This window comes from Nilaparvata lugens, chromosome X (assembly GCF_014356525.2).
Source record: "Nilaparvata lugens isolate BPH chromosome X, ASM1435652v1, whole genome shotgun sequence".
In the NCBI taxonomy this organism is placed as follows: domain Eukaryota; kingdom Metazoa; phylum Arthropoda; class Insecta; order Hemiptera; family Delphacidae; genus Nilaparvata; species Nilaparvata lugens.
In genome coordinates, this window is record NC_052518.1 from 87,134,869 (window position 1) to 87,161,648 (window position 26,780).

The 26,780-nt window shown below is 34.5% G+C and overlaps 2 protein-coding genes across 2 annotated transcripts in view; one reads left to right on the forward strand and one right to left on the reverse strand.

Annotated features, from left to right (window-relative positions):
* LOC111045153 (transcription initiation factor TFIID subunit 1) overlaps positions 1-26,780 on the reverse strand; it is a 182,180-nt gene that overhangs the window by 137,022 nt on the left and 18,378 nt on the right. The window lies entirely within an intron of this gene.
* On the forward strand, positions 3,652-4,554 carry LOC111045161 (tetraspanin-9-like). The gene has a single exon (XM_022330485.2). The coding sequence runs from the start codon at positions 3,668-3,670 to the stop codon at positions 4,367-4,369; it is 702 nt and encodes a 233-aa protein (XP_022186177.1). The 5' UTR covers positions 3,652-3,667; the 3' UTR covers positions 4,370-4,554.

The following is a 26,780-nucleotide window of genomic DNA, read 5'->3' on the forward strand; positions in this document are numbered from 1 at the left end:
GACTAGTCATATGGCTAGTTTTAATAGTGGATTTAGTCATCTGTTGGAATTCATAAGTGAATAAGGGAACTGTGACTTTTATGCAACGGGCCCAGGAGAGAAACAAACACAAAGCCAGAGAGTTAGAGAGAACGTGAGAAAAGCATTCTCCGATTGCAATATTTGCTCAATTCTCATTTCAAAGTTGAATAGCGCCAATTATTAGATGAATAATATTTCGGTGTAATGTGACATGAGAAATTGTGGGCACTCCAGTATCTACCACAGCATTGTTGTTCGGAGCATGCATGTATGGAATTGTGTAAATGGACTACCTCACCTCCTGTGAGGCTCAGGCATTGTTCAACAGACATTTTAAAGCTTTGATTACAGATTCCACCATTGTTGCACAAATCATTCGCGTTGTATTTGCGTTCAAATGCAAGAATGTTACAAATTAATTGCAGGATGAGATCAGAATTCGTTTAATTTGCAACAGGAAATCTACAGGTCAGGAATTTAGGAAAAATGGAAAACTTGGTTGTCGAGGGAAGTCGTAATCTCTGAATCATTCACAAAACTCGAATTAAACAGAGCAAAGGATCGAATTAAACGGCTGAGATCACTAGTCGACGTAAAATTCTAGGTCTTTTTTAGCCGTTTGAACATGATCTGATTCTTCATTGAACTCAATAGAATGAGAGGGCTGAAATCTTCTTTAACAACTCAGTTTATAAATTAACACAACGTTATGTTGTGAACCATTATTATTAATAGTGTATTTCATCAACATTTGTTTTTTCATTATTGAGAAATACCACAATATCACTCACGAAACAATTATAATATAATTTTGTTAAATTTTGCATGATAAGAGGAACGATCGATCTCCATTGAATCTATTCAAATTATCAGAATCGAATGAAATTAGACCGATGATAACTCTCTTGTGAACGGAAACGTTATGATCCCAGAGACTTCATCACCTTGTTTTACTCTGAATAATTTGTCTGTGAGTTGAGAGGATTTTACAGAGACTTGATCAGTCCTTTATGCCTTACCTTGTTAGGAGCTTGTGCCACATCAAGGAAGATTTCTGAGAATATTAGTTTTTTCTCCAATGAATGTTATATTATATTGGTGATCCTGGTCAAGAGTTGAATGCTTCTGCCTGGATTCAAATTGGTGAGCTGGTATCAGATTTCTCCTTCGTATTATAGGTGACAATCTCCTAATTAGCATTTCTTTAAGAAGTTTTGTAAGTACTGGCAGAAGCGATTAGATTAGATTAGTTTTCTTTATTTATGTATGTTACAATATTTACTGGCTTATACACTAATTTACATTAAATGACGATAATGCTAGTTATTCAACGAATTTCACAAAGTATAGATAATTAATCAATGAGAATAAAATATAGAATGTGATTAGAATAACGATAGTATAATAATGTGAAGTAACGTAATAAATCGGCGGTGTTTCAACAAATAATTGTCGATTCTCTTAGAAGGATATAAAATATCCTTCCCATAACCACACGACCGGGTTGTGATGAATTAGAGCTGTTGGGAATTATAACTCGAAGTAATGTTTAAATAAGAAACTCTACTTAATAAGTTAAAAACTAGTTGATTTGAATCTTAGAATTATGGGATGAATGAATGAATGAAATAAAGAATAATAGTGAATACAATATTGCATTAATAATTGAAATTAGATAAATGAAACAAATATCATAGGGTGGGATTTAATTAAAATTTCAGAAATTGATTGAGTAATATTAACAATATACAATACTAAAGAACAGAAAATCTTGAGATGGGAAGATGAATATGTATTATGTAGAATGGAGATGGGATGTGGAAAATGGATGAATGAATGGGATGAAGAATGGAAAGGAAGGGAGATTAGAATATTTGCCATGCAGTGCTCTAGGGTTGAACAGATTCAGTCATTTTCTCTATAAGATACTTTTTCAAAGACAGGATGAAGCCCGCTCGGCTCTCAATGCATCTAATAGAGTTGGGAAGTTTATTCCATTCACGATAAGCACTGACAAGGAACGATTTGGAATAGATAGTGGTTCCATGATTAGGTATCCTGAGAGTATTTGCACCAGTTCTAGTTTGGGAAGCGTCTATCCTCCTACCATCGGAGACAAATTTGAAATCATTCTTGAAATAGTTGGGATTGCCATCTTTTAAAGTATCTCTAACAAGTTTGATCATTCTGAAACGTCTCTGATCGGGAAGCTTCAGGGTAGAACTAGCAATTTGTGCTGGGGTGATATGTTCATGGCGTTCATGAGAGTAAACAAAACGTAGACAATAATTTTGGCAGCGCTGCATTTTATCATTTAGTGTAACTTGCATGTCATTGAGGACAGAGTTGCAGTACATGAAATGTGGAAAAATAAGAGATTGGACAAGTAGTAATCGTATACTTCTAGGAAGGACATCTTGTAATTTTTTAAGTGAATGCATTGCTGCGAAAACCTTTCTACAGGTTTTATTGACTTGTTCTGATCAGTCGAGATTTTTATCCATGATGATGCCTAGGTTTTTCACTGAGTTGCAGTAGGGGATCACATTACCATCAACAGTTATTTTATGTATGGAGTTGAAGTCGATATTGTTTACTAAACGTGAGTAACCAATAATTATGGGTTGTGTTTTGGTTGGGTTGAGTCTGAGGCCGTTTCGTCTTGTCCATTCCACAATCAAACTTATGTCTTGATTCATTTTTTGCACAGTTTCATTTAGTTTAGTGATGGGACAACTTGCATAAATTTGAAGGTCATCTGCATATATATGGAAACTGGAAAATTTTATAGAAGAGGGGAGGTCATTTGCATACAGAGTAAAAAGAAGAGGGCCTAAAATTGAACCTTGAGGAACACCATGTGGAACATTCAACCAATTCGACCTGCTCTCTCCAAGAGAGACACATTTTTTCCCATCTGTGAGATATAGATTAAACCAAACTATAGATTGATGACTAAAACCAAGAATAACTAATTTTTTCAGAAGAACTTTGTGATCAACAGTATCAAATACACTAGAAAAGTCAAAAAGAGTCAATATTGTACATTTTCTTTGATCCATTGTCAACCTTATATCATCAGTTTCTGTTGAATAAGGTTTACGAAAACCAGACTGAAAGTTATGAAGCTTCTTTTTCTGTTCAAGGAACTCAGTAACTTGTGCATGTACAAGTCTTTCAAGTACTTTTGATAGTGCGGATAAAATACTGATAGGTCTCAGGTCTTCAACTCTATTTAGAGATGGAACTTTATTCAAAGGACGAACTAGAGCAGCCTTCCAACTTTGAAGAAAAGATCCGTTCTTAAGAGACTTTGGTGGATTCACGGAGGATCGGCAGCCTTGATACATTTTCGTTCCGTTTCTCCTGTTCCGTGGCGTTCGAGCTGAACGCAATTACCTCGTCTCGTTTCGTGATATATGTACAATATCATATAGGCCTACGCATAAAGACAGGATATCGTCAGCAGTAACTTCTACACACGAGATACAGTCCACTTCCTCGCGAGTTCCAAGGTTAGTGCAAATTAAAGACTTACTTTTGGGGCTGTCGACGTTTTCGTGAATTAAATCTCAACTGTACCCCAATCCATAGGTTTGGGGACAGGACGAGATTACCACATGGAGTTTCTTAAACGTTTTCCAGAATGGGGTTCGGCTCAGAGATGGACGGGTGTGGACAATTTGTGAAATATAGTATGTTTGCTGCCAACTTTGTCATATTTGTGGGTAGCATAACAGTGTTCGGAATTGGCATCTGGACTCTGATGGACAAATCGTTCATCAATGAGTTGCTGGGCACAAATCTGTTCATGGGTGCCGTCTACATTCTCATTGCGACAGGAGCCCTCGTGTCTCTAATCGCGTTCTTCGGATGTCTGGGCGCCATCAAGGAGATCAAGTGTATGCTGCTAACTTACTTCATCATCATCCTGATAATTTTCGTTGTGATGCTGGTTGGCGGAATACTGGGCTATGTTTTCAAGGAGAAGGTCAGGTACACCATGGAGCAAGAAATGTACAGCTCCATCAAATTCTACAATGAGAAGAGAAACATCAGACGAGCATGGGATGATACACAGGAAAATTTGCAATGCTGCGGCGTGACCAGCTATGCGGACTGGAAAGGAAACATTCCTGACAGTTGTTGCCGAGAAATCGAGGGAAAGAAAATTCCTTGCAAAAACTTTCAAACCCAACTGAATATCTATACCGACGGCTGTTTGAATGTGACCGAAATTTTTGTCAAGGATCATGCGTCTATATTGGGAGCAGCCGGTATATCTGTTTCATGCCTTATGCTATTCGGACTGGCTTTTGCTTTCATCTTATTCAAGATAATAGAATGAACTGCGAGATTGTATGGTTATTGTTCCATTGCTGCCGGGGTGGACTTCTAATAATATTACTGATTGTATTTATTGTTGTATTTTATAGTATTTATTGATAGAATTCTATTGATGACATTATTTTTTAAGATAGTATAGGCCTATATCAATGTTATTCACCAAAATTTGCTGGCGCTCTTGAGCTACACATGGTCCGACCAGGCCTGGGATATGTTCTATTTCCAAGAGATTTATTTTTCAATTTAAATTTCAATTCGTTAATAGTAGAGTTACTTGTTGATACATGCACTGATATCCATGTTAAATCCAGTTACAAAGTTCCTTTCCAAATCTCCTTGTTTATTTAATCAGTTACTTAGTGACAATGGCAAGCCCACAAGCCTTGCTTACTATTCGTGTGAAGAAGAAAGAAACTTTGTTTAGCCGTGTTCAACAAGCTTATGACTTGTTGAAGGACATCAATGATCCTAAAAATCAATCTCAATTTTTGATAAGAAGTATATCTATTGAAAATACTGTGAAAGAATCGTCTGCACTCTTAGATGAAATCAATGAATTATCTATTCAAGTTGAACCTACTAAAGAACCTGAATATCAATCACTTACCGTTATTGATAATTTATCCTGTGCAATAATAAATGCTCGTGATAAATTGAATCAAATGAAAAATGAGAAGCCGAAGGAGAAAAGTGAACCTTCACCTTCAACCTCTCATTCTCCCCGTTTGAACATGATATTACCTCCAACTGAAATAAAACCGTTTGATGGCTCTGATATTTCAGACTGGCCTAGATTCAAAAATATCTTTTCATCATTGATTGTGGATGATAAATATTATTGTCCTGTTCATAAATCTCATATTTTGCATAATTTGTTGAAAGGCGAAGCAGCCAGAGTAGTGAAATCTTCTCAGATAAGTAGTGATTTTGATTTGGCATGGAAAACTCTATGCAAGCGTTATGAAAGTGATAGGGTGCTAGCTAACTACTACGTAAATGAGATTTTGAAAACTAGTTCAATCCCATTTAAACCTTCGTTACAATCGCTTCAAGATTTTCTTGTTAAAGTAGGTGATAGTATTACCACTCTGAAGTCGTTGAAAGTTCCCGATTTGGCTGATTATATTTTGTACTCATTGGCTATTCGTCAATTAGACAAAATATCACGTGAATCGTTTGAGCTCGAGGTAGCTGATAAGAGCTTTCCTTCTTGTCAACAGTTGATTGATTTCGTGAATAAGAGAGTTAGATCTTATCAATTATCTGCATCTGATGTGCCGTCTGTTAATGAACAAAAATCTATCGAAAAGCCGAAAAATAAGTCTTTTCAGAAAAAGGTTGTCTTATCTACTCAGGCTGATAACAGCGTTCGAAATAAAAGCAGCTCAGTTACTTTTGAATTGAATGATAGTGCTGAAACAAAATGCTCATTTTGCAACTCAACGAATCATTCGTTATTCAAATGTCCTGCTTTCTTGAAAAGAGATCCAAAAGCTAGGAATGAATTTATTAAATCATTTACAGTCTGTTTCAATTGTTTCTCCAAATTTCACGCTGTAAACCAATGCAAGTCTAAATCGTTGTGTTATTGTGGTCGTGTGTATGCATAATTAATTACTTCATTATCCTCGTAGTAGTGATAATAGCCGTTCGAATTCTCCTGTTCGTTATCAGAAGTCTGCTGATAACATCTCTAAAGTTGCTTTGAAATCGAAATCCGTTGATTCGATCACTCAAACTGATAGCACTATGAATGTTGTTGAGAATTCAAATTCTTCTAAGCATTGTGGTATCACTGATAATGTTATTGATAAGTCATCAATTGTTAGTTTAATTCCTAAAACGAGTGTTGTTCTAGGTACTGCTCAAGCAGTTATTAAAAATTCATCTGGTTCGTTTATTGGTGTTCGTTTAATGATTGATTCTGGTAGTACTGCTAATTTCATCACAAAAGATCTTGTTATGAAACTTGGTTTATCTGTTCATGATTGTCATCAAAATTTCTCTGGTTTGAATTCCTCGAGTGTAGGGAATTCTTCTGGTGTTGTGAAATGTTTGTTGAAACCTGAGGGCTCAAATCACCCTCGTCTAGAAGCTGAGGCTTACGTGATTGATAAAATAGTTGGTTCATTGCCCCCTATTTATCTCAGTTCGAAAGTGCAAAATGAGTTGAAAAAATTCAACCTTGCTGATCCTGTGTTCTATGAACAACGTTCCGTTGATCTTCTATTGGGATGTTAGTTATTCAACAAAATATTACGTCATCATAGTCAAGTCTCATCTAGTGAAGAGTGTTCGTTTTGCGTGATTCCTACCGTGTTTGGTGACATTATTTTGGGTGAATTTCCAAATCATTCCGGTCTTCTTAATCAGTCATTGACTGCATTAATGACGTGTCCCACCTCTGAGAACTCGTTGAATAATTTGGTTCATAAGTTTTGGGAAAGTGAAGAAATTCCTAATCATAAATTTCCTAGTTCCGATGATGAGTTTTGTGAGAAACATTTTGCTGAAACTCACACGCGTGATACTGAAGGAAGATATGTTGTTCGTCTTCCTTTCAAAGTTGACACTAATCAACTCAAGTTTCATGAATCTCATGATGTTGCTTTAAATCGTTTTCTGTCGTTGGAGCGTCGTATGCTGCGTGATGCTCGTTTGAAATCTGATTGCGTATAATTTATGGAAGAGTATCTTCTTTTGGATCATATGGAAGTTGCTAAAAAACCAGGTAAATATTTTATTCCTTATTTTTGTGTATTCAATCCGTTAATTCGTTCCGTTTCTCCTGTTCCGTGGCGTTCGAGCTGAACGCAATTACCTCGTCTCGATATATGTACAATATCATATAGGCCTACGCATAAAGACAGGATATCGTCAGCAGTAACTTCTACACACGAGATACAGTCCACTACCTCGGCAGTTCCAAGGTTAGTGCAAATTAAAGACTTACTTTTGGGGCTGTCGACGTTTTCGTGAATTATTAAATCTTAACTGTACCCCAATCCATAGGTTTGGGGAGAGGACGGGATTACCAGACTTATTGAAAATGAATATGATAGTTGGTAGAACAGCAAAGAGCATTTTCTTGATAAATTTGATTGGAATTTTGTCAGCCCCAGTGGCATTGCTATGAATATGCTGGATTGCTTTGAAAGCTTCTAATTCTGAATTGAATGGAAGTGGAATGGAATTTATTTTCTAATTCTATGTTGAGGTTTGTTACTTGATCATTAAGGTCTTTGTAATGATTTCTTATTGCTGACTCATCACGATGATTTGAATGTGAAATGGAATGATTGTTTATATCGTCTAGAGGTAAGTCAATTTGGATTTGGGATTTCTGTTTGCCAAGACCGAATTCTTTGATACCACGCCATAGTGATGAAGAGTCTTGTTTGTTGTCACTCATGAATGAATTCAGGTACCTGATCTTTGAGTTACGTAACTGTTGTTTTACTTTATTTCTAAGGCTCCTATACTCAATTAGACTGTCTAAGTCGAATGTCTTCCTGAATTTCCGGTGAGCTTTGTCTCTTCTACCGATAAAAGTAAATTCGTATGGCTTTTGTTGGTGGGGAGTCCCTTGCGGGAAGGTCCCACCTCCTGAATATATAATTTAAGTCGTCAATGGGCCTTACGACTGTCATACTTCAGCCGGGACCGACAGTTTAACGTGCCCATCCGATAACACGGGAGTGATCTGGTTAAAAAACTTTTGGTAGTGAGAGGGTTTGAACCCGGGATCTCTATGCTGCTACTCAAGCACTCTATCCACTAGACCACGGATTTTCTACCAATCATTTTCAGTATGTCGTCAGTCATTCACGGTACACGTCGTTTTTTATTTATTCTCCGAGTAATATGAGACGCATGTTTGTCATATAAGTTAAAGAGTCCAATTCTCAAGATTTTCTACCATTTCATCAACTGAAGTTAAGGCTTCAATGTGATGCCATGGTGTCTGAGCTACATCAGTCAAAAAAGAGGGTTCATTGAAATGTTTAATGTCTCCAAAAGATGTTAGAATTTTTGAAGATACATATTGATGGATTTATCAGTCTGTTGTCCTACTGACTTGAATTGGTCTGCTTTCTTTTCTTATCATTCTCTCACTCAATGTTAGATTTTATGACGAGTGATAAGAATCTAGATCAAAGCTTTCTTCAATGCTGTTGGAGTTTCTGCTCACTTATTTTGTTATGAAGGAGTCTAGGAGATCAGGTGTTTTATTTCGATATCTGTGGGCCAATAGGTGGGTGTGCTTGTTGAGTGATAAGCACAGCCTAGCTCCTGGATTGCCTCTCTGAGTTCTCATCCTTTTCAGTTGTAAGTCTGGATCCCCAATTCACGTGCTCAGCATTAAAGTAATCTGCTATTATAAATCTGTCTCCTAGCTGGAGTAGAATATTTTTGTAGTCATCTTCCTTCAAGTCATAAAGTGGTGGTAAGTATGATGCTTCAACAAATATTCTCTGAGTGATATATTCTATCCTGATGGCAGTTGGTTGTATTCCAATTTCATCCCTGCTTATGCGAAAGTCGTCATGTTTTATACTCTTCTCCACTGTTATAGCACTTCTGCCTCTTTCCTGATTTCGTGGATGTATGTTCCATATCAATCAAGTTTGAAATAATTATTTGGGATGAGTCTTTCAGTTGAATGAGTTTCTGATATTAGCCAAACATCTATATTTTGCATCTTCAAAAATATTTCTATCTCCTGTTCCCTATTATTATTGATATCATTTTAATTTCATTAGAATTCCATGTAGCAATTCTGATATCTTGTTGTATTGCAGTACCACTAATCAAATCTCAGCTCTCTTATCAATGGTCTTACTTTTCCCTTCAAAGCCTTATATACGTTTGGAGAGAGTATTCGGGCTACTCAGTATTTTATGTGAAACTCGACTTACATTGAACTGTTCTATTTCTTGATACTGAATTTTCAATTTGAGGATTGGATTCAAAACCAGTTATGTTTCTTGAAGATAAATTCTTCTGTTGAGTTGTGTGATGAAATTTCGTTGTTTCTTCTCACTTATTTGTTTTCTCCATCCTTCCTCTTTTCTGAAGTTCCTCAGCAATGGGACAGTCTCTGTGATTTGCTGGTTGAGCCACATTTGGATGGTACAAGAGTTTTGCCTTGGTACAAGAGTTAGTCCAATGTTTTCGTTCACACTTGTGTGTAAAGTGTAATGTGTAAACACAGTGTTGTGTGTAAACAGGCTAATGTTTGCAATAAGATTGTGTATAACCAAACCGCTGGCAACCTTTACACGGCTGGATTATTTTGTAGCTTCACAGAGCATCTATTTTCACCCCCATGAAACATGATCAATCTTGTAAATCTTTCTTAATTTCTCAGTGTTCCTGAATTCTAGCATGATTATGGGAAGTTTGTTATGGATTCTTTCTCTCCCTCCTTACTTTTCTTATTTTTGGACTATACTTATTATTTGGAAGCCTCTTCTCATTAGATAAGGTAACTCTTACCTTCTGGATCCTTTCTCATACCTTCTGGATCACATGATAGATGCAGATTTTTAGCCATGGCACGAATGGGTTGTGTTTTTCTCATACGTGTGCCACTCATACTTTGCTTTGTTACATTTCTCAGTCAACTCTCTGTATTCTTCTTCAGTGTTGTCATTTGGTTTCAGTTCATTTTTGTTATTTATCATATTGGCATTAGAACTCAGAACTTTGGACCGATTCAATTTTATAGTACTCTTGCACGTTCTACGTTGCTTAATATTACTGGTGGAGCCTTCCTTTTCTTCACTGACGGTTTCGAGGGCTGTGATGGAGGTCGTTTCGTTTCTAGTGACTAATAAATTATCCTCTTCTTCTGTTTAGGAAGAATCCATGCAGTCTCTGTAGCTTCCTTTTTCCATCTTCTGTCCAATTGGGTGGTGAATGATTATAATTATTCTTATTAGTATATAAATATTATGAACGGTTTAAGATTCTGCTGATTGTGATAACTGGTTTTGAGTTCATGATGAAAACAGTTCTTTCATTCGATTAATCTCTAAACGAGCTTTTTTCAACTCCATTTCTATTTAATTGATTCTCTGTTTTTTAATACTCTGCTGAGATGTGGCCTCTACCCATACATTTTATAGATATTTACCGATTGAAGTTTTCAACTGATCAGTTTTTAAAAACGTCTCCGGCGAACTATTGTTGGCTGTCGCGCTCTTTGCTGGTGTTGATTGATGCTCCATGACGTAATTGTCCTCTTCAAAGTCGGGGAGCAGGAATGCCGGCAGTCTTTCTGGTGTCGCCGACATTCCTCAGCCTGAACATATGACAAGTCAGCACTTATCAGATTCCGCGAAAAAGGTTTCTGAACTCTAGCAGCAACAAATAAAAAAAACTGTCCACAGAATTTTACTATTGAATACACTATTAAAACTACTTCCACTAGCAAAAATTTACGTCCACTGGCTACGACTCCTCGTTTCGAACTGAAAAATATATTATTATCAGGGTAACTCGCTGGTTGGTTGAAAGATTGACAAATATATCTTAAAGTAATCCAGGCTTTATATCAAGAGAATCGATTCACATAAAAATGCACAATATTATTTCTATTCTAGATGTACTAAGTGAATATTCCGTTCGAAAATTCTGATTTTCCCAGGTTATCGTGTTGCCTTTTTCACAACTCTACAGAATCATTTTTTATCCCTTTATTCATTATTGTCTTGTATTGTTTTGTGTAGATCTGAACATTTCTGAATCTAGGATTTTTATTTGCGTCATCTGCAGGGAAAAACAGGTAGAAAATATTCAAATAATGAACTAAATGTACAATGTAGTTGAAAGTAAATATAAAGAGTTAAACAGTATGAAGTATATACTGTATATAGTTACAAGTTCTATATAAACCATATTGAGCTCTCCTGAGTTCGTCATAAGTTTTGACAGGATTGGTAGAAACAAATCCCTTCAAAGGGTATTAGTTGGTCATGTTGATCTCGGATGTCTGTGACTTCTCAAACCTCAACAATATTGAGGTAGTCACAATGTAGATCGATAGATAGACGCTTCTGTCTCGAGAATGAGCTTAAGTTGTTAATTATCGCAATCTCTGAAACAGTGGGATGTATATCGGGACTGTAATTGGAGGTGGGACCGATATTAACATCAATTCATGGCTTTTAATGGGGTTAAAATGATCCGAGGTGTTGAACGGTTATTTCAGCCCGAGAGCTATGGGGGGCTGTCAGCCGCAACAGTGTAGAATCCATACTCTGTAGAAGCGAATTGCTCTGTTTCAAGGCTTTTCTTAATCCTCTGAAGACTGCAGTTATAATTGGCTTAGCGCTCCTCCGTTTGATTTCATCTCATTAACACGAGCACTACTCAAAGTATGAGAAGATTAAATTATTGATTTGCCGAGAAATCTAGATAGCCGTACGCTGAATGCTTTGATTGATTTATATTCCCCGTTATAGTTTCATCTCTACAATACCAACAGCATAAATGCATTCTAATAAATTTGTCTAGAATCTTTGAACTCTGAAAAATTGAATTCTATTTGTTTTGAAACAACGAAATTAAAAACCTGCTTTGTAAAATGATTTTAGAGTGAACATTTTGTGAAGTGGAGAACTACAAGAGTTAACCTATTTAGGACTATGTTGAATATTATCTATATTTGAGAGAGATACAATAAGTTCAACTTATTCTTCCTGTCCCTATCATTCTGTGATTACCTTATTGTGGAAATAAGGAGAAAATAAAATAGACTGTAACCAAAAATAAGTTCATTCTCTCTATACTTCACTCTACCAAAACTACCCTAAACTGTGTTTAGGGCGCAAGTTAGGCAACCCGCGCAACACTAATCTTTTGCACGGGAAGAGACCATAGTAACCAGTAGTCTACTTGCACAAAATGATTGTTCATGAAGAAAACGAACGTTTCCATGACTCAAGTGGGGAGTGTAAAATATTTTAATAGAAAGATACCATTCCTTTGGAAAATATAAAATATCTTATAGGCAATAGAATATTTAAATAAAATAAGATATAGGCAATATATAGTTTCCCCTTCGAAAAACATAGACCAGGAAATAGATAGATTCTAAGAATTTGATTTTAAAACAGAATTTACTTTGAACATTTAAGACAGTACATCCAACTCATAATCAGCGAACAAATATTACAATGCTGAACAAATATTATGTAAAAGTTAACATTCCCGATATCAATTTGTACTATAATTAATTAGGACCATGTTACTCTTCAATTATCATCATAATATCACTTTATAATAATGAAACAGCGAGGGACAATCCACTCAACTATTTTCACAGATTTGTTTTTTACCTCGTATTTCTATAGTTTAGTGGTCAGTTGCAATCGATTCTCCAATAATTATTTTCACCTCTGGCCGAGTATTGATTTAGAGTTGAATTTCAATTGAATTTGTGATTGAGTGACCAAGTACTCAGACGGTTGGGAGACCGCTTTGGGGACCAGTTTTAATCGATTTCGCATCCATTTTCACCTCTGTGAAAGACTTCAATTCCAATTTAATTTGTGATTTAGATAGAGTTCAACTAATCGTACAGAGTGGTGGGGTGTGTTGTGGACTTTCCCAACAATGTGTTTTGTTGATCAAAAGTGCCGCAGAGCAATAAAATAGCGGCGTTAATTTATCAATGTACGCTTGTAAACGGATGACCCATGTTCAACTCGCGTAATCGAATTCGTGCAATCAAACCTTCATCGTCAGGTCCTTACAGCCACATCAGTGCAGTCGAAATTTTACGGTCAGAGAGGTGAAATTGGTCTCTCTCTTTAATATGGGAGTCGTTCGTATAAATATTTGAAATAAGGCTGCGCTCACACTGCATGCAACATTCTGTCGGATCCGAAAATTGTCTAAAAGGTGTTCATGCTAACATTGATATAGGATGTTGGAAGTACGTGTGCGTTTAAATTGAATGCAGTTTAACACATTTATTCCAATGCGTCGAGATTTGTCGTGCGTTTTTGTATTTGTAGGACAAATTGTTATGCGGCAACGCTTCCAGTGTGAGCGCACTCAAAACATGTACACGAATATTGATCACATATTATGTGAGTATCAAAATTTATATCACATTCCATTATGAACTATCAGAAATCAATGAAACATTCATTTAAAACTGGGGAATGCGTTTTGAAAAGTCGTAATTTTCGACAATCCAGCTTTTCAACATAGATGCAGAATCAGGAAATTCCATTATGTTTCAACAGAACAATAATCTGTAATCTCATACGCTCGAAGGTTTCCTCCACAATTAATTCATAATTTCTCCACTATTAATTCTTCTTTATTATTAATTATAGTTCACAACAATCTGACATTTGATGGAATTATTCAAATTCATCAGTTGGGATATTATCATTGTACTGATATATTGTAAATATATATCATTGTACTGAGCATGTGAAGCAACAGAATAAAATACAGGAGAGAGTATCATATTACTGAAAATAGTAGGAGCTATTCATCATTGAAACTCTATAAAGGAGAATGCATATCAGCGTATCAGTTGGAATGGTAGACAGTTAATGGCAAACAGTGTTGCGTAGGTCGTATGGTTTCACTGGATGAATGCAGTAGACTCGATGAATTTGCCTGATTTCACCGTGTGGTTTACGAGTTGCGCATTTCAACTACTTCGTTTATCGACATTTTAAAATGACCAGTTCTGTAATTTTGAGAGTGGATTTTGAAAAGCACACTACCTGCTTTACAAACTTGATTTATTTGCTCCTCCTAGATATTCAGTATTCACTTGGTTGGATTGATTCATTCTAATGATCGTAGTTGGAAAAATGAATTTTTCCTCCAATTTCCTGCTCATATATGATTGAATATGTTTATATGACTCTGGACGCTTCATAGTTATTTGAAATGAGTTCTTTGAGTTTTTTGTAGTTGAAACGTTTCATTCAACAACAATAGGAATGTTCCAATAGGAATTATTATTATTAATAATAATTATTAAATTATTTACAATCATAATATCATTCATCAACCGATTATTGATGAATTTGGGTTTCATTAACATGTACAATACCAAATACGACAACCAGATATCAAGTAAAATATCACTTCATCAATTCAAATATGATTTTTCTCATGACGTAAAATATTAATTTACACGATCGTAAAAGTGAATGAGTGAATGCGTCAACTCCCTATTTGAACTGTGAGTAGTTGATGAGATTGGATTAAGAGGCATAGATTTGAACGTTTACGATCCCAAAAAGTTGAGCAATCAAAACGAACAAACGTACGGTTTCTAGGATACTGGGTTTACAAGTATGTATAGATTAAAATCGCTGAACAAATGGATCATTTATTTGTGGACCTGAAATCCGCGTTTGATCGAGTTGATAGGGCTGCACTTGTTCTTAAATTGTATTATATAGGTCTATCAAATAAATTCGTTAGAGTTATCAGTGAGCTATATACAGATAGCTAGTATATAGCTATATAGAGAACTAGTATATGGTGCAACAAAGAGATGACGGATTTTTTTCAAACAGTCAGCGGTTTAAAACAGGGCTGCTTGTTATCTCCAATTTTGTTCTCCTTGTTTATAAATGATTTGCATGATAACATGGTGGAGGGTGTATGGATTGATGAGCTGAATGTTAAGTTATTACTCTATGCTGACGACTTGGTTTTGTTTGCCTCTACTCCAAAGGCCTTACAGAGAATGATTAATAATGTAAATGAATACTGTGACAGATGGGGATTGGAGATTAATACAGATAAATCTAAGATTATGGTATTCAGGAAAGGAGGACAATTGGCTGCACATGGAAAATGGACCCTAGGTGGTAACTCCATTGAGGTGGTAAACAAGTACAAATATTTAGGAGTAGTGCTTACCCCTCAGCTTTCATTCACACAGCATGTAAAGGAACGTGTATCGTAGCTAAATTTGCGATAAATGGAATGTGGAGAAATTTTATTGCGAAGAATGATGTAGGAATTGAAGCAAAGTGGAAAGTATATCATGCTGTTATGAAGTCTGTGGCAGTGTATGCAGCACAAGTCTGGGGGTTCAAGTACTGTGACGTATTAGAGTCTTTACCTAGATTTTTTGTAAAAAAGTTGTTGGCATTACCTAGAGCCACACCCAATTATATATTACAGATGGAACTGGATTTAGAATCAATGTATTTATATGTTTTAAAAATGCACATCGAGTATATTGCTAAAACCATGAGTCTCGGCAGGCACAGATTAACAAGAAAATTGGCTGAGAGAATAATTAGATATAAGATATCTTGGTTTAAGGAGTGGATGCGTTTGGATATAGAGTATGAATGTAACTTAGCAGAATGTTTGGTGAATGGAAGTGAATGGAAGAGTGAATTTGAGCGTATGCATAAGAGAATGAAAGAGAAAAATAGACTGAGTTGTTTGCAAAGCGCAACTAATTCACGATTTCACAGCGTTTATCATATTTTAGACATGAGTAGAGGAAAGAGCTATTTGAAATCTGGATTGAACAGGAAAATGATGAGTTCTATTCTAAAAGCTAGAGGTGCATTATTAAATTTGAACTATGGACATGGAAGAGAGGAAGAGCAGTGGATTTGTTCAATGTGCAATATGGGGCAGAGGGAAAATATTAAACATTTCATTGGAGTATGTCCAATCCTAAGTGGAGTTCGAAGAGCCTTTTTGGGGAAAGTTGAATTGAGTGACTCAGAGGTCATTGATTGGCTCAATGGAAGTGATTGGTGGAAGCTGGCACGGTATGTGCAACAAGCAAGCAAAATAAGAGAGTCACAAATCAAAGAATTCAATTATTGAATTGAGTAGGTCATAATAGTAGTAATTAGTAATTTGGCTATATAGTGGCAAAAGTATGACATTCAATTAAAATCATTCAAGTATTGTTTTTTTTTCTGTTTTGTTTTGATGAAGGGAAAATTTTATTTATTCACTATGTATTTTCTATTCATTATTTTAAGAATATTGCATATTATTTTTATTTCTAGGATAACAGTATCATAATTATAATTATCAAATTGTTAACTTTATTTTCAGTTTTGTTGATCGAAGGATATTAATCAGTTAGGATAAAGCATTGTAAAAATGATTCAGTAGATACCGACTCCTGACAGACAACCTTCCGGTTATGTCAAATTAGTCTTTTATACAGTTCACTAGGTTTATTAAGAAGTATTTTTTTGTTCTGAAAATTTTTTGTTCAATATGTTGTATGCTTGATGATTCGTTTGTTTTGTTTTTCAAATAAAGACGCTTATTATTATTATTATTATTATTATTAACAAATGGATCACGCATGAAAATGGTTTTAAACTACCAATGAGAATGAATTCAGTTCCCTCTAGGGCGGAACCTCATTTTCATCTTTCAAAAATCGTTGCAACTTGAAAATTGCGACTTCAAAGCTATTGCACCAAGGAAGGACGACTTGAAACTGTTATTACTCTGGAAAACTCCTTACTTGGAAAAGACCTTACTTTATGGTCGCGATATATTTTTTTACTTATTAATACAATACATTTATCTATAAAGTAGCCTACAATATTAAAGACTAAGAAATTGTCAAAAACCACTGATCTATTGATAGTTGGAAAGACCGGTTACGGTTGTTACACCATTGTCAATCTCTGTTAAACTGGAACTACTATTTAATATGAATAATTACCACAATATCAAGTTCTCAACTACATAAAAAGTAGCCTACAATATGTATGGCCATTCAGCAAACAAACCAACTCCATGCACTGTGTTCTTTGGCTGCGATATGCCTCGCCATCAGCTATTGGGAGCTTTATTCATTTTAAATAAATTACCTTCATACATATTCTGTACTGAATTCAATCTGCAGTGTCATAAGCTCAGTTGTAGATGATTTGGCTAAAGCTTTTAGCGCTGTTAAAAGTCTGCTTTGCAATAGAATAGCGCTGGTTTTCCCTGTGCCTGTCGCTTGTTCGATCCATAGCGGAAATTTTACGTTCTTCCATTCCATTAACCACTGTTTGAAAAGGCAATTGATTCCTATTGTTAGTACGTTCTGGAAAAACTAATTTTCATCACACTGACAGTGTGAGTTGTGAATAGGGAAAAGTTCAATATTATATTAGTTGAGATTCTTATCATCGTTTCTGCGGTGAAACTACATTATCACAGGTAGATTGAGTGGTTGGAAAAGTTGAAATGAATTGAAAGGCTTAAAATCCCTACGCAGAGCTTTCTGCTCACTTTTATTCCCTCTCGTCGCTTCTTTTTTCTTCTTTCTTTTCATCTTCTTCTCTCTCTTCTTATTCATCTTGTTCTTATTTTTATTCCTCTTTTTCTCCTTTCCACAACCACTCGACTTTGCAATTTGCAATTTCATTGCTGCGTTCGGAATTGAATTTTTTTCTCCGACACTAAATTGGTTGCCATAGAGTACTATTTCTACGTACATAGAATATGCTTCACACATGAAAACATAATCGTATCCAACAGATTGTAATCGGAAAGATGAAGTTCCATAACAGTAGTTATTATAAATTCTGTCTTGTCTGGCTTCTCCCTTCGACCTATTTATTTTCTTGGTCTTACTGTATTTCACTTTTCTGTTAATGTAGTAATGGAAAATACATTGGTATGTGATCGCTCACTCCAAAGCATCTCTTACATTCATATCACCTTTTACAAATCTTCTATCATGTTTTCCATTATTTCAGACAATGACTGTGGGCTTTTAATGACTTCATTCCATGGGCTTTTAACTCTGAATGTTTAGAGATTGTTATTTATCTCAATTCACAATTTTTGTTTTCATAATTATAGAACGTACTCTGTTATAATTTTATTATTGATGATTTGAATGTGAATGCAATAGGAGTTCGAGGATCTGGAATGATTGATCAATCAAACTATTCTGAGAATGCTTCGATTTCCCAATTTGACAGAAAATTTTTAATTATTGCCCCAAAAAACCAATTCTATATTTTTTCTACATTCATCCTGAAGAACAGATTATTATCTATCACGCAAATAGCAACTAACAATAGATATTATGGTGATATAATATGGTGGTTTTTAAAATTAATGTCCTTATTTCAAACATTCATTCTAAAAAACAATACACACAAACCAATTCTTGAACCAATTAGATTAATGGTATAGCGTTGGGTATCTAAAATGTTTCTACTCCCAAAAAATATATATAAAACTCAAAGAATTTAGATGGTGAACACATTGCACTTTTGAAAATTATTTGAACATACTTCCTGTTTATTGTATAGAAATGCAAGGTATGTTTTACCATTCACTTTGAATAATTTAGCCAGAAACAACTCGATCTATATCAAGACCAAAAACATCCAATGATTTACCAGATGATTGTGCTAGGTGTGTTATGCGCTTACTTAAAAAGTTAAAAAGTTTTTTGAATAATTATACTTTTCATGTAGCGTAATGCAATTCATGACTAGTTCATTGTTCCTTTATTGCTGTGAATGTGATTCACCTGGAGTGAACGTTTTCTGTGCATTCTCGCAAACCATAGTTGATGCCTCCCCAGCCTCAAAATGAGGGCACATAGAACTCTTAATACAAATCATAAACTTGATGCTTCCATGAGTAATTTGATATTAATAATCGGTTTATGAGAATTGTTTTTGAAATGCATATCATAATTTGGAATTGAGACATTCATTTATAATTTCTCTGTTTATTGAATTGAGAATTCAAGTACAGAAACAACATTTCATATTGTTTTAACTTGTCGCTAAACGTTGAAAAACGTGTGACCACGTGTATGTGAATAAGTCACCATAGAGATCATAAAACTTTCGTGTGGAAATAACGTTCGATGAATATAGAACAGAGAGCTCATGAGAAATCCTTGTTTCGTTGATTAGCCCTAAATCGCATCATCTCGGCTGTCTATTTTGAGTCGGAAAGTTCCTAGGAATCGATTCAGAAACTTGAATTTCTCAGACCTGCACAAACCCTATTCGATACTGATCTAGCGCCGAAACATAATTGAGGGCCAATAGCACTCTATCAGCATTATAAATCGATCTAGCGCCACCTGTTTTGCAGTTTGATTGCTTCTTGACTTCTAGTTAAGTCTTATCCTCATTGATTCTCACTTGAAACCACCCGACCTATCTCATCCCTTACCGATTCAAACAATCTTTCATTATTATCGATTCAATAATGACACTGTTACCGTATCTTGAGAGACAACTGGAGGTGGGTGGTGTAAACCACCTGTGCAAAATATGATGTACACCCCGGGGTTATCATCTAGCTTTTGTGATGAGGGGGGGGAGGGTCTTGAGGATTAATCTCAAACGGCAATACTGAGAAACCTTCCTGAAGTGCTCTAAGCGACTATCAATTGGTGATGAACGTTCTAACCCGTACAAAACATTCCACTTATCAGATCGTGATATTAAATCACCATTAATCTTTGATCTTTCAAATCACCATCATGAATCATCGAATTGTGAAAATGTCTGAAGAGAGGAGTATTTCATGTGCATCAAGCTCTTTTGTTTCGGAGCTGCTCTTATTGCTTCTGTACAATTATTGTGAAATTTCAAAATAGTATGATATTTTCTACATGTTCATTCATTTTCAATAAAGGAAATATATTTTGTATAATTCATCTCATTTTTATTTCGACAAATATCACTCTTATCAACAACTATGATTTAACGATAATATGATTGGAATAGGAGGAAACAGGCTAACCGCAAGCTACACCTCTCCCGAATTATCAGAAAATTAAAGTGTGGAGAAAGTTTGATTGATTAATCACCTTTTCATTTTAGTTGGGTTATTTGAAGCAAATAAATAAATATTATCAGATCAATTATGATATATCAATCTGACATAAGCATGCATTGAAAAAAGTAGCTGTATTAAAAACAATAAAATTAGTATTATATTAGTAATCGATTGATAATTTAGCATAATGTGGGACCGGACTCCGCAAAGATATGGATACTCAAAGTATGGATATATCATAGTATAGCCTACCATGGCCCAAACTTCAGTGCTGGAAAATTCTATCTAGGATGAGAACTTTTGAAATAGCAGCATTCCCGATTCGTCAAAAAAAAAAACACTCAATTAGCTATGCTTACGAATATTGATAGTAAACCAACATTCAAATAATCATTTTATCTATTTGCAATTCAAGAGAGGGAATCAAGAAGGAGGCTCTCAATCTCAAATTAGAAAACTCAATATTTCCATAGTGGAGTTTCCGTCTACATCAAGTTCCAAACTGGAAGTATAAAATTATAAGCATGAATCAATTTGTACTAATGAATCGAAAGCTGGGCTCGACTTGCATGAGTACTTCTTTTAATAAGGATATCTCCCAGAGAACCGATTCGTAGCTGAACTCAGTAAGAAGATTATTCAAGTTGAAGAGATAAAACTGTAATAAAGTCGATTATTACGTTCAAGGAATACCTGTGTAACTAATCATCGAGCATCGAAGAGAAAACAGATTGTGGTTTCCAGCAATATTAATTAAACATTCATTGCCAGTGTGATTGAAAAACAAGGAAAGCCCTTAGGCCGTTTATCGCTTTCTTTCCTTATCAGAAAGCTTCTGTGAAACGCAAAGATTAAACATTTGAGTTTTACATTTCTGTAAAATATGATTCCGCTATAGAATTGAAATATAAAATGAATGGCAAAAACCGCACATTGATATCTCTCACCGTTTCAAAGTTATTTTTACATTTGAAGATACTAATAAATCATAGAAAAATGATATAAATGGGCATATTACATTTTTTTCAGATTGTGTACTCATTCATTTGATTATTTCATAATTTATAAGTATCTATGTAATCGAGATACGTGTATTCAGTCTATTCATCAAAAGAGACAAAATATAAAGTTCGCGCTGGTGTCGAGTATAAAATTGATATCAGCTTATTTTATACTCGTACTCATTATATATAAAGTTGGTGGAAACTATAGAGCTGAAATATCTTTTACAATAATAATTTGACAGTGTATTTGATTGGGGATCCTATTCAAATCAAACAAATTCTCTGTCTTTAAAAATTTTGAACCGCCATTTTGTATCTAACATATTTTTTCTAATTGAAAGATGAATCCTCTACACATGATTTCGCTATAGAACTACAAGAGGGAATGAATGGCAAAAAACCACACATTGATATCACTAACCGTTCCAAAGCTATTCACATTCGAAAATACTAAATCATGGAAAAATTATATAATTTTTTTTTCAGATTTTCTATGTACTTGTATTTCTTTATTGTATGATTTATTATAGATTCAGATGTGAATAACCATGAAACGGTTTGAGATATTAATGTTCGGTTTTTGCTGTAATAGTGTGAATATTGAGTGGGTATTATTGTAGTTGCTTTTGTGTATCTTATATTATTTTTCAGGTTTTTGAACTGAATGAACTCTGAATCGTACTTTGCGTTTTCGTGTGAGAATAATTAACAATGTTTTTATTGAATTTGCTAACTTGTTGCTTAGTTGTCAAAATTAAAGCAATTTTCGTGCATTTTTCAAATACAGTTTCAATTTCATGTCGAAAAAGCCACTATATTTGAAAATTCTACGAGCATTGACCTTTTTGAAGCTTTGGCTTCTCCACTGGAAGTTATGCTCAACGCTCGTGGAGGGGGAATAGTTTTCAGTGGAAAGGCCACAGTTCGATTTAGGACGCAGACGCGCAACAATTAAAAATCATGTAACGGTACGCGAGCCTCGGTCCTCCTCTGAATGGGTCTATTGCCCATCCAGAGGGACAAATTGAAAAGTTTTTAGTAATTTTTATGTAGTTAAATAGGAATCAAAATTTAATAAAGTTAGCAGGAGTAGAATCAGAAAATTATTTGTGCGTGTGAGTTCAAGTCTAGTGAGTTTTCTTAAATCGTATGTGTGTGTTTCTAAAGAGTCAACGTTTAAATTGTGGAAATGGTGAGTGCCAAACTGTTGTTTTTATTCAGTTCAAAATTTAGTTGCGTAGAATGACCGAGGCCCGAATTTAGTTGCAGCAAGTTAGCTAGTTCCCAAGTGTAGAAATTAAAAATTGAATATGCCTTCTGTTCTAAATCAATCACTGGATAAATTTGTTTGGAAATTTGAATGTAACATGACTTTTATTAATTCGTTCGATTTAGAATTCAATTCAATAAACCTGACGTTAAATTTTGAAAGAATTTTCAATGAAGTTCCTGGCTCGTAGTAACTAGAATAGGTGACAATTGAATAATGATGATAATCTGTGCATTTGAATGAACGAATTCACTACAAGCCCCCAACCAATCACAAATTCAAACATAAGTTTAGTAGTATCATTTCATCAAATATTATAGAAGAGTAGAAATACTCCCTCCGTTTACATTTGGTGGCGTGCGGTGAGATAGTTTGCAAGAATGACTATCGAACACTTTGTTTTCGAATATTTCACGTATAAGATTCCTATTTTGAAAGATTAACCAAGTCATGAGACAAATATATCACCGGTTACATTGCCATTTATTTTCTCTTAGAATTCTGTATCGAAATCATGTTTTATTATTGAAAACTTTCCCATTCAAAAGAATGAAGTAAGATTCAATATGGCAGGCTCCAAGATAGTTGAAAAAAAATTGAAGTGACAGAATAGTAGTTTTTTAAATACGAATAGAATCCTCAATACCTTGAAAACTTGAAATGGTTTGACGTATGACGTATGATGTTTATACGTCATACGTATATATGTATATACGTTGATGTATGACGGTTTATGCCACTCATTTTCTCTTGGAATTCTGTATAGAAATCATGTATTATTCATGACCACCTTCCTATTTGAAAAAAAGTAAGTGAGATTCAAAATGGCGATTTCCAAGATAGCTGAACAAAATTTTCAAGCGACAAAAAATAGTTTTTTAAATACGAATATATTTAAATATAAATTTCATTTTTACCGAAACGTAAAACCTACTGTCGAATAATCCTTATGAAACGAATATTGAGCTGTTTCCATGATTTTCACCAACTCTGTATACTTTTTACAGCTATTAATAGTTATATGAGTGATTGCTTTTACTATACTTTTAATATACACTAGTGCAAACGTTTCGTTTGGATGAACAGACTAAAGAGAAGGTTCAATAATTTGTGAGAATCTATGTTGTTGTTTTTCGAATTTGTAGCAATATTCAATTACACAAAGATACCTTCGGTAAGAATTTAAGAAAGCATGTACGTTTCTTCTGCACGAGATTAGAATAGAATAGGTTTGCTTATTCATGAAGATTACAATATTACAATATAATAATGCTGACTTAGAAGCTAATTAAATATAATTATGTACAATATAGAAAACCAAAATGAAAAAAGTATGAACTGGTGATAAGAGACGAAATGCAATTTGGAATTACTATAATATTGTTATGTATCTACACAAATTTGCGGAGTTTGAACCATTTATTCTTTGAAAAAAGAGGTAAAAATAGGAGGTAACAACTCAATATGGAATCTAGAAAGAGGAAAAGTGAGTTGAATTATCAATTAATTTAGCAATATTAAGTAATGTTTTGTCTGTCCTCGTTAAATTGGAGCAGTTTGTCAATAGGAAGAGTCTCAAGAGTGTTTTTTAGATCGAATTCTTGGAACTTGCAGGCTATAAAAATGATCAAAACTTGGTTTTTACTGCTGAGTCGTTCTCGGAAAGTCTACAGTTACAGTACCAGCATTGACTGGTAGAAACCAAAGGTTCGACCGGAAAACTTTGACGAATTGGGTGGAAATAAGCTCGCTTCAGTCTCTCTCTGCAAAATAATTTGGTATTTTGTCTTACTTTCTGAATGGAGATTATTATCTGAAAATCGCATTGTGCTAGAAGAGCCTCCTGCAAAGCTGAACGGCATATTCAACCTCCATTATTCAAACGCTCAAATCATTTGACAAACAGTATCTATATGGAATTTCTCACTGGAAATAATATAATAATTACACACTGGATCACTTACAATACCCACAATCACTTACAACTGGTAAGTTATACTAATACTGGTATCAGCCCTATTAGTATCTATTACCAATAGATATTTACAAATACATAATTCGGATAATTGGACTTCTCACAAAAACGTGGAATATAGTAGTTATATAATTGCAAACTTGTTTCTGTGTTTCTCTAATCCCGACTTTCTAAACTTTCTTTAATATTCACCCAATCTCTCTAATTAAAATTCATTCGGAATATGTCTCTATAATTGAACTTTAAATGTTCCAGTATTTTGAAATCAAAGGTTTGTCCTGTATGATTAACATTCCATATTTGGCCAACAATTTTTTTTGTTACTGGAGGAAGGATACATAAGAATTATAGGTCAATCAATATTATTAATATCCCGAGTTTCCCAGACTGGATCAAATTTAACGAGAGAGTACTTTTTCCAATATTGATAGAAAAGTACTGCAGGCTGTTCAAACTGAATTTGTTGTTCATTGTAGATTACATCAGTGATTGCATTTCATCTGTAAAAGGCAGCTCGAAATCAGAACTTGATTAAACAGATGAAATAACCTGCCTGTATGAAATAGTAAATCCTGGTAACTTCAAAGGTCATCCTACTAGCCTGCAGCAATATCAATTAAATCAATATGTATATTGTGTATGCAGTCATAGAATAAATCAATGTGTCGAATAGAGTTTGTGCGGGAAAATGCAATCTCCATGAATAAGTACTGGAATGATTTTTAGATGGATACAAAGAATAATTTACCAGAGTAAAGCTGCAATCTAAATCCAGTGCCATAAAAAAGCTGCAAGCAGAGTGGGAGAGTGAACCGTGAGCGTTTCTCTCTTTCAGCTTGAAGCTTTGTAGCTGGACGCATCGCATACAGTAGTGTAGCTTTTATTGATGGAATTCCGTACGCTCCCCAGGAGAATGATCACAACAGGATTAGTGGATGTACCAACCCAAGCAATATTTAAACAATAAACAAACAGAAAGAATTCAGCAAACAATTGAAGTACGATACAGCTCACGGCACTTCTCTCGTCAGCATTCGAAACAAAGAATACGCGATGTAAGATTATTGGCTACATGTGATATGTTTGATTTGATCTGACTTCACGGAATTTGATAAATGCTGAATTGTTTCCACCCCTCCTCATCATTCAAGTTCCATCTCTGCGATTCCACTTCGTCGAAATGTTTCGGGAGCGTCTAGTAAAAATTGAGATGAGATAATCTGCTAATAAAATTTGTGACGTTTTCCTCATCATTCAAGTATGCAGCATTATTAATTATGAAGAGGGATTCTAACAATTTAATGTAGTCAGTTCTCTTCAAGTGCTTATAAGCTTATAAGAGCTCATTTATGAAGTATTCATTGCATGCAATCTTCCTCTTCATCAATTCCTTATTAGCACATTCTTTAGCCTACTATTTTTATTGCTTGGAATCCAGAACTTTTTTCTCTATCGTTCAAGTTCATATTAGAATAATACAGAGACGCAAAATCACTCACTTATTGATCGCATTCTCTCGACAAGTCTTGCAAGTATTTCTACTTCATACTATAATATATAATCTTTCTCAAATTAATTGGAAGTCTCTACTTGATACTGATTTAAATTCTCGCAAAAACACTTGAGCATGAACGGTAATCTTGAAAATTCATATAAATCAAGCAATCTGCTTAGAAGTTCGACTTCTTCATATTTCAGCTAATTTGAAGGAAACTTCTGGAAAGATCTTTAAATATTCCCCTCATCATAATTAAAAACAGGTTTGGGGATGTGAGATTTTGAAGCTTCATTTCCACCAAGAGAGAAGATTCCTCTATTGAAAACAATCCCTCAAGAACATTCAAGGAATTGATTGAATGGTACGAAACGCAACTAACTTGACTAAAGTTAAGTTATACCAACGCTCTAAATCAATTATGATATTCTAATAATAAATGATAGAAAGTTATATTAATGACATTCCGATTTCCACTATATATTTTTCAATCTAACAATTCATTCATAAAAATAGAAATAATTTTCTATTAGGATAAATCTTGTTTAGGAATCACGTTTTCAAATGAAAAATTCTTCTTGTTCCCATTTCCTCATAAATTTGTCTGCTTAAACAAGCCTTACTCTTCTGAAATTCAATAATTTCAATAAGCTGATAATATTCTACTAGATTTTTATGTCAAAATATACTAAGTAGGTTGTACATATATCATACAGTTTATAATCCAAAAAATAAGGTAGACTACCTTTTGGATGACAAAACATGAGTTGATAAATAACCTCATACGTATTTCGCCTCCTCCTCCTCATATTTTGTATGTAAATAAATGAATGAATGTTATTCAAAACAATGAAAAATAGTTTAACAGAGATT